Genomic DNA, 9,017 nt, shown 5'->3' on the forward strand with positions numbered 1-9,017 from the left:
AAATATTTTTTTAAAAGAGTTTTTTTCATTTGATTGAATTTTATACGATGGATTATGCAGAGAAAATTGAATTGGGCTGACAGGCCTATTGCTTTATTACGTATTCAGGTTGTGCATCATGATTTTAAAAAGTAACCAAGTAACTAATTACTTTTGAAAACAAGTAATCAGTAAAGTAATGGGATTACTTTTGAAGAAGTAATCAGTAATTAGTAACTAATTACTTTTTCAAGTAAAATTGACCAACACTGGTCTCCAAGTACAGTCACAAAGGTTTAGCAATTTTCCAGACTGACTGTTAGTTCGTAAAGTAACGATGGACTGTCGTTTCTCTTTATTTGGCTGATTGGTTCTTGCCATAATATGAATTCTGACAGTTGTCAAATAGGGATGTCAGCTATGTACCAACAAGACTTCTGCACAACACAACTGATGGTCCCAACCTCATAAAGAAGGCAAAAAATTTCACCAATGAACCCTGACAGGCACACCTGTGATGTGAAACCCATTTTAGGTGACTACATCATGAAGCTCTTTGAGAGAAGGCCGAGGGTTTACAGCGCTGTCAACAAAGCAAAGGGCTACTTTGAGGAATCTATAATGTAAGACATATTCAGATATTTTTTTCTTTTCTTTGCTACATGACTCCATATATTTTGCTTAATATATTTGATGTCTTCAGTATGCATCTACAATGTAGAAAGTAGTAAAACTAAAGAAAAACCATTAAATGAGAATGTGTGTGCAAATTTTGACTGGTTGTGTATATTTAAAGTGTGTTATCAAATAATTTTCAGACCAACAAACTGTTTTTTGTTTTTACCTCTTAAAATATTTGCCACCATATGCTGACCCTACACATATGGTCTTGTAATCGGAAGGTTGCCGGTTCGAGCCCCGGCTCCGACAGTCTCGGTCGTTGTGTCCTTGGGCAAGACACTTTACCCGCTGCCTACTGGTGGTGGTCAGAGGGCCCGGTGGCGCCAGTGTCCGGCAGCCTCGCCTCTGTCAGTGCGCCCCAGGGTGGCTGTGGCTACAATGTAGCTGCATCACCAGTGTGTGAATGTGTGGATGACAGGTTGTGTAAAGCGCTTTGGGGTCCTTAGGGACTAGTAAAGCGCTATACAAATACAGGCAATTTTACCATTTACACACATGCAGGTAATTGCTTCACTTTCTCCCCACAAATGCTACAAAAAAAATCTGTTCAGTTTAACCCGAGGTGCTCAAAGAGGATTTTGTCAAGCTCACGGAGAATGTTTATCAACTTTGAACTGGCAGCAGCACCTTTACTCCTCACAGTGTCGATAACAAAACGAGCCTTTTCCCTTTTGTTTTGCTTCGTGTCTGCTTCCTCCCTCTCTGCTTCAGTTATCACCTTTTTCCCCAGCAGTTTGTCGATCAGGCTGTTGAGATTAGGTTCTGATATCCCTTCAATGAAGCAGCTTCGTGTGTTTAACAGCCTCTCAGAAGGAGGAAGATTTATAGTTCCCACTGTAGGGGAGAAAATACATAGATCTCTTTCCCAAACACAGGTGGAGCTGCTCTTTTCTTTCAGACTCAGGCTAATATCTCTGAAGACTATTCTTAAAATCACCTGGAAAGATGTGAAGTAGCTGTCGTGGTACTCATCATCAAAATCAGCTTCTGTTGGTTGAACTTTAATCAGATCATCCTCAGGAACAGCAGACAGAGTGTAAACCTGCTTTGGATGCAGTTTGCAGTGAGGAGGTGTATCTATGTACCTCTCATCTCCAATTAGTTTCCTCCTGGTGCGCTGTACGTCACGGATCACGACGTTCCTTGGAAGCAACAATACATTGAGGAAAGATCTGAGGTCAGGATCAACTGGGGGTTTGTAGAAGAGCAGAACCAAAGCTTGGACTGGGTCAGGAGGAGAGTCTTCATCCTTGACATTACCGTAACCAGAAAACCCTGTGATGTTTATAACAACGTGACTTTCTGTTATCCGCTGAGGGGTGATGAACTTGATGCCCTCATCATTCACATGAGCGACCTGCAAGAACTGACCTCCACCTGTGGAGATGACCTCACAGTGTGGGAGACAAAGCTGACACACAGACTGCTGCTGACATTTGATGTCAAACAGGGGTCCTGCAGGCTTCTTGCGGTGTTGGGCCAGCAGCTTCCTGTTCCAGGGGACAGTCCTGTAAACCACGTCTCCTTCTGCCTTCATTAAAAACACCAGGCCGGTCACACTGCACTGGTACAGGCCTGGACAGGAGCACTGGAACGTGTAGTTTTCATCATCAAAATCATCAGTGATAACTGGTGTAAACTCATTTAACAGCGTATCAGGTGAGCTGTTTACTTGTGTAAAGTTGTTCTTTTCACGAGGTATTTTGCTCAGTGAGACCATGCTGTGAGAACAAGGCAAGAGGCAGGACCTGCTGGACAGCCCACTAGATCCAGATGTTCCTGAAGGTTTATAATCGTATGGCATGGCTTCTAACTTCATAATACTGTGTGTCACGATTTCTTCACTCTCAGGATTTGCAGTGCTGCTACCTGCTGCTGATTCGTCAACAAAAGAAGTCACAGAAAAGGAGCAGGAAGGAGGATATTTAGAGTGACTTGATTTTGGAGCTCTTCTGATATGATCAACATCACCTGGAGATGGATCTGGAGATGGAAATGTTTCACTTATTTCCCATGTAGGCATGTATACGCAATGTTCACGAGTGTTAGAAAGGAAGCTTCCTGTTATTTCTGTCTGCGTTTTCTTGTGTTTAACACGAGGAATTACATCCATTGACATCCTCCTTTTTCTTCTTCGTAACATTTCTTGTATTCCAGAATCTCCTACATGATGATTTAACATTGCCGGGTTGGTGAATGATGTATACTAACATCTGAGTCTTCTTTTTTTTTAGTGCTCTCAATCTCACTCAAGCTTTTGCTCCTTAATCTTGTGTTTAATGGTATATCCATTTTTCCAGTAACACTGCGTTTTATCTCGTCTTGGTTTTCACTGCTTCCTGTCAGATGTTTTGAATTATTCCTTCATGACCTTTTTCGCTCTTGTAGTTTTCCCCTTCTGGAAAACAGAATAAAAAACAAACAAACAATTAAAACTCTTGTAAAATAATCAGTGCTTCATGATTTCAAACACAGTCCCTTAGTGTTTGTTTTAATGTTACAATGGTAAATGTTTCATTACCTGTTAGTGGTGCAACGGATCAAAAATCTCACGGTTTTAAATCACGGATTGGATCAATTTTCGATCAGCAAAAATAGAAAAAAAGACAAAAATTCAACTCCCCATTTACTTATTTAAGTATTTCTGCCTATTAAAAAACATTCAACTGAAGACTCATTCCACGCACTTATATAAAAACTAATTAAGGTGCAATATGGATATTATGGACCAGGCTGGGCAGCCTCTGCATCCTCTGCACACGGCCATAAACAACCAGAGGAGTCTGTCAGTGACAGGTTGCTTCTCCCAAAGTCAAAGACCAGCAGACTTTTGTCCCACACGCCATCAAACTGTTTAACTCCTCGCTGGAGGGGAGAGGGAGGGGAAACAGAGACAAAGGAGGGGGGAACAAGTAAGCTGTAGTGCCTTTTCACTGTGCAATAGTTTTTGTTAATATCCAACGATGTAATAGACTCACAATACTTGAAATGTGCCGTTCCCTTGTAATCTTATTCCTATTTATTATATTTATCCCTTTTGTATTCTCTGTATTTATATATGTGTATATGTGTATATTTCTGCTCACATTCTGCAACTTCTGTCGGTGCTGTGCTACTGGAAACTGGATTTCCCGGAGGAACCCACCCGAGGGATAAATAAAGTTTCATCTAATCTAATGTAATCAATAGAGATTGAAAATGTGACGTCATTCAAGGGTAAAACCGCAAAGAATTCTGGGAACTCGTGGCAAGAGGTACTGGCGCTCGCAGGCTTTCAATTGAAATCAGTTACACAGCGATAAAAAGAAACACAAAAAACTGTCAAGAAGCTGTTGTATTATTAACTGCAATAGCCGGTCGCATGACAGCCACGGGAAGCCGACGGGTAAAGAGATAATTTTTTTATCGGATTACGTCGTTGAAGAGAAATTGTTCGAGCCATGTTTCTGAAGTAAAAAGAGGCGACGGATGGCCTGGATTACAGCCATTCAAAGAGCAAATATAACGTCCCAGAACATCCAGCTCACAGGTTAGTCTGCTCCAAGCATTTCCACAAAGGTCAGTGTTTTGTAGTAGTTAATACGTCATTTTTCATAACATAATTGGTGATATAGGTTACAAGCAAGTCTGGCGCTGAAAAGAAATTGTGGCGCTATGCTCCTTTGTTTATTGTGCATAAATAGTGAATTGTCCTGACACAATATTGCGTTTCGCTTCTGTTATTACCATGGTACATTGACAAAAACATATACTTTTATTCACAGGATAAAACAAGTTTTTTTGTATCACTAATTGCCCAGTACGATTACAGCATACAGTATTATTGTCACTGCTACATTTCTGTAATGAACCAGAAATTATTTCCACTACTAATTAATTACCATTGAGCTCAAAGGTCCTATTAATAAACGGTTAACGAATGTGTATTTATGAAGACGATTTGTGAGACTGGTAAACTTATAGGTACGATGGTCTTTGTTCTACACGGTGCATTTCATGGTCCTGTACCCATCCGTCGGTAAACTGTACCTGGGCTTGTTGCAGTGACCTGAAGTTACTAAACTTCACGAGTGTATGCACTCACTCCAAGAACATATAATTATAAATATGAGCGTGGTGAAAGTTGGGCAGCATGCTAACGTATTTTGTCCACTCTGTGCTCGTAAGGGTCTAACCCTTTCACTCCTTTGATTTTTTCCTCCTATCTTTTCTTTGCCTTTTCATCAAGTCTGACTTTGTACGGACCGGCATTGCTGTCCTTCGTTTTGTACATAACTTTTTTGGGGGGCAAAGAAAAATCAAGAAGGTATTGGAACCGGAGAATGAACGTTTTGCGGTGCTGCAAATGCTTGCATTTGATGCGGTACTTGGATTTTTTGCCACGAGTTACCGGCATGCAATGCGCGAAAGTCACGTGGTCTGTCAATCTCTATAGGGCAGTACAGGGCTTTGTATCTACCACTCCGCTGTGATATAACGAGCGGTCACGGTCACGTGGCTTTCCGCTGCCCTGGAGCTCCACCCATTTGTAGTTAGAGCAACAGAAGGTGCCTGGGACAGATCAGCCATAACTTTAAACTTTTCCTGCTCATACATGCTTGGAACGATCTTTCACACTGAAGTGGACGCACAACAAGATATCATAGCGTGGCTCAAGCACGTTCATCACAGTTTAAACCCCTTGTTTTGCACAACAGAATACGGCCTCCCGTCTGCAGCTAAACACCCCAATAGCTTCTGTAATAGCTTCAGCCCGGTTGGACCGGGCAGCAAAGGGCTGCTTAAATGCAGCAAACTCCTCTGCTCCTTCACTTGGACCACTATCGCTGACCATAACTATCGCTGACCATAACTATCGCTGACCATAACTACCACTTGACAGACTGATCACGCGCACCAGACACATACTTTTTTTTTCTTTTTCGAATCTTCGGATCACGTGCGTACCGAACCGTGGAGTGGGATCGGTTTGGATTTCGGATCAACCGTGATCCGTTGCACCACTATAACCTGTAATCTTAAAAGAAATGAACATCAATATAAATCTGACACAATATTACAACAATGTGACAGTTACAGCTGAAAGTATGAATGGCATGTGCTGTCTTTACACTGCTTAAACTGCAAGGCAGGTATTCATTCTTCAAAGAAAACTCTATAGCTTTAGCTGGTTCTGGTATTTCCACAGCACAAGTCAGTTGTCAGTTTTAAATGCAGATTTCCTCTGGTGATGACTTGTTTATGTATAAGAAGAGGAACAGTTTTACTGCTAAACTTTCCTTTATCTGTGCATTTTGGCTTATATTTGTGTAGAAACACCACAAAAGTCAGAAAAACCTTCAAAACTCTACCATGACAGATATTAAACTTATATGAAGAAAAATCTATATTATAGCTATTTCCCACAAATGAGAAGAATTAAACATTTTAAAACAGCTGTATGAAAAGAAGCTATACCCTGAGGCTTCAGTGTCATTTATAATGAAGTTAGGTTACTGGATCTTGCGGCGTTCCATTATGTCAAAGATGGACCACAAAATGTGCATCTTAAATCACCAGAGAGTGTTCCAACCCTGCTGTTTCCCTTATGTCATACTGGGACCATTTTCTGCCACTTGCTTGTTTTAAATTCAAACCATTTCCACTGTGTTGAATGGAATATAGCCAAACTTGCCAAAGGCAAGCCTAAAATAGCTGAGCAGCAAAAAAACTTACAATGATCCTCCTAGGGAGAGTTTTGGGCCCATTGACAACCATTATAATACATATATACACACACACACACACACACACACACACACACACACACACATATATATATATATATATATATATGAAAATATAATAATATATTATAATATATATATATATATATAATATCAAAACTCACATGTTTTATGTAACTAGAGTGTTTAATTATGTGGGCTACAGACAATAATTAAGTTATAGACTATATTTATATGAAAAACGTGTATACTTACTGCATTTGAATCATTTTAACCATATGTAACCACCTGCATATGTGTTTGGGAGGGGGGGGGGGCTTTGATTTTGCCACCCCATTTGATTTCTTTGCCACCCTAAGAAAATTTCTCTAGATCCGCCCCTGCCAAGCGGGTTGCATGAGTTTTTTTTGTTTTTTTAGAAGACGCCTAGGGATGCGATGGAACCGACCATAATCAACTGGAGCAAGCGCTTTTACCCCGGCGTCTATGCTTAGGGGCAGGAGGAAGCGCACCACGTAGAAAGCAGGAAAATCTTTCTGATTAGTGGCAAAATATTAAAGATCCAAACGTTTTGGGCGTTCATACACCAGAGTGAGTTGATTTTGGTGGCACAAATTGTAAGAAACAAAACAAACAATAACGCAATTTACAGAGGCAAACGGCAAGCAACACACACCGGAGCCATCTTGGATCAAAGTCAGCCTTTAGAAGCAGAAACTACAGACTACTGCTGTACTGCTGAACCGATTTTAAACCGAAACTCTAAACATAACGACCATATATCCTAGCCGGGAACCCTGACGTTCACCTCGACAAGCCGTTAATGGTACTTCATAGTACAGACATCTGCTTTACACTTCCTTGTTTTCCGTGTCTCACTCCAGATCTTAATGTTAGGATTAATCAAGTTTGAAATAATCAGGTCTACAAGTAATCCGTGTAAACAAACCCCAGTTAGACCCTTCCTTCAAGACTTTGATACAATTTAAAAGTGTAACGTTTACAGATAAATTTGCGAGAGACAGCTCTCTCGTTTCCGTACCTGCTGTTGAAGGTCCCGTTTTAAATCCAATCTGGCATTTCCTTATTCGATTCAAATAATTAAATAAATAAAGTTAAAAAGTCCTAGTGACTCTATCGACGCTACTCAGGTAAAGACATACACGTTTGTAATCTTTTCCAGTTCTTCAAAAACTCCGGAAATGAATAGTCCCGCCTAGTGATGGCCAAATGAAGCTTTCTGAAGCTTGTATTGAAAAACGGTTCATTACTCGAAGCTTTTCAACACAGTCCTCTCTGGTGACATCTGGTGGCCAAAAATATGAAGAGCAGCTTGAATCCACAAAATAAAACCAACGCTTCCTTATGATTGCCCACTCTACAGAGTGGAATTTTGTCTGATATTGGGCCGCCGTTGTGTTGCTTTGAACGTGTATTTTTTGGGGTTAAAAAATGTGGTTTATTTGTTTAATAAATAATTTCGACCAGCAAATTTTCCTTGTTTAAACATGCACCATTGTGTGGTCTTTCTTTGCTTTTCACTTCTTGATGTTGGTAAATACAATAATTGGAAAACACCACGTTACATATAATATACATATAATAATGTACAACACATTATGGAGTATGCTTCTGCTGTGAGGTCCTGCCTCCATGCACTTGTGAAATTAATCGCAAGATGGGTGTATTTCTCAATAATATTATATTAGGGAAATTTTACTATAAATATTTCTGACCTGGGGGTAGAATTGATTGTGAAAGGGAAAATGCTTATGAACTTGCAAATTAAAAACATGATGCATTTAAGGTAACCCTTTTTCATTTTTATTTAAGAGGAGAATTTGTTCCACTGTGCGATGGCCGAACCTGTTCCTTTTTGTGGAGATAATTTCTCCTGCATTAAGGAAAATCCCTTCACGTGGAACAGAAGAGGCTGGAGTGCAGAGAAACTGGTAGAGATGCAGCTATACAGTCTACCTGGGCCCCACAAACTATCAGCTAAAGAGAATAAATACATTAAATTGCTGCACATTTGGCAGACTAATATTTTAAGATTAATTGAAAAATAAAAAATATATATTTTAACATTAAATGTAACGAGTCAAATGGAAGTTTTTCTAAAGATATTTGATGATATTTATATTATGAAAAACAGATTTTTGACATTTTGAGTTTTTCCCGTTTTCATATAAAATAAACACGCACAAAACAAAAGCAAACAGCCAGAACACAAAGCTGGAAAACCCACACGAATGACCAAAATCTACTCAAAATACTCCCACACAACAGAACCTCCTCTCTTCCTCGCTGGCTCCATGTCTCTCAGTAGAAATATCAGTGGTTTGCTATCTGTCACCATCAAAACACTCCTCAAATCCTGCGAATGACTCACTTCCTTATAAACCATTGAATCAGACTCCGAAGCAGTCACGTTCTAAATTTAGCTTCGGACATCACTGATCACGTGACTCTGGCCAAACGAATCAAGCTTCGACTCGGTGCTTCTGAAGCAGTGTGTTGATTTTTTTTGACACACGCACCGGAGCGTCAGCTTCGAGGAGGCCATCACTAGTCCCGCCCACCTTTCTTTCAGATTTTTTTTCTCTTTTTCTTTAAAGTAGACCAAACACT

At 40.1% G+C, this 9,017-nt stretch overlaps 1 protein-coding gene across 1 annotated transcript; it reads right to left on the reverse strand.

Moving 5' to 3' along the window:
* Positions 1-1,031: 1,031 nt before the first annotated feature.
* LOC102799844 (NACHT, LRR and PYD domains-containing protein 1b allele 3-like) lies at positions 1,032-7,608 on the reverse strand. Its single transcript, XM_006807442.3, has 2 exons — positions 7,429-7,608; positions 1,032-3,058 (listed from the first exon to the last, which is right to left on the reverse strand). Exon 2 carries the CDS (start codon positions 2,840-2,842, stop codon positions 1,208-1,210), a length of 1,635 nt encoding a protein of 544 aa, XP_006807505.2. The 5' UTR covers positions 2,843-3,058; positions 7,429-7,608; the 3' UTR covers positions 1,032-1,207.
* Between the last annotated feature and the right edge of the window lie 1,409 nt (positions 7,609-9,017).

This window comes from Neolamprologus brichardi, chromosome 9 (assembly GCF_056152115.1).
Source record: "Neolamprologus brichardi isolate AB-2024 chromosome 9, ASM5615211v1, whole genome shotgun sequence".
Lineage (NCBI taxonomy): Eukaryota > Metazoa > Chordata > Actinopteri > Cichliformes > Cichlidae > Neolamprologus > Neolamprologus brichardi.

Bases quoted from the DNA above. Each gene is read 5' to 3' on its own strand.
- LOC102799844 (XM_006807442.3), bottom strand. From the start codon at position 2,842: ATGTTAAATCATCATGTAGGAGATTCTGGAATACAAGAAATGTTACGA.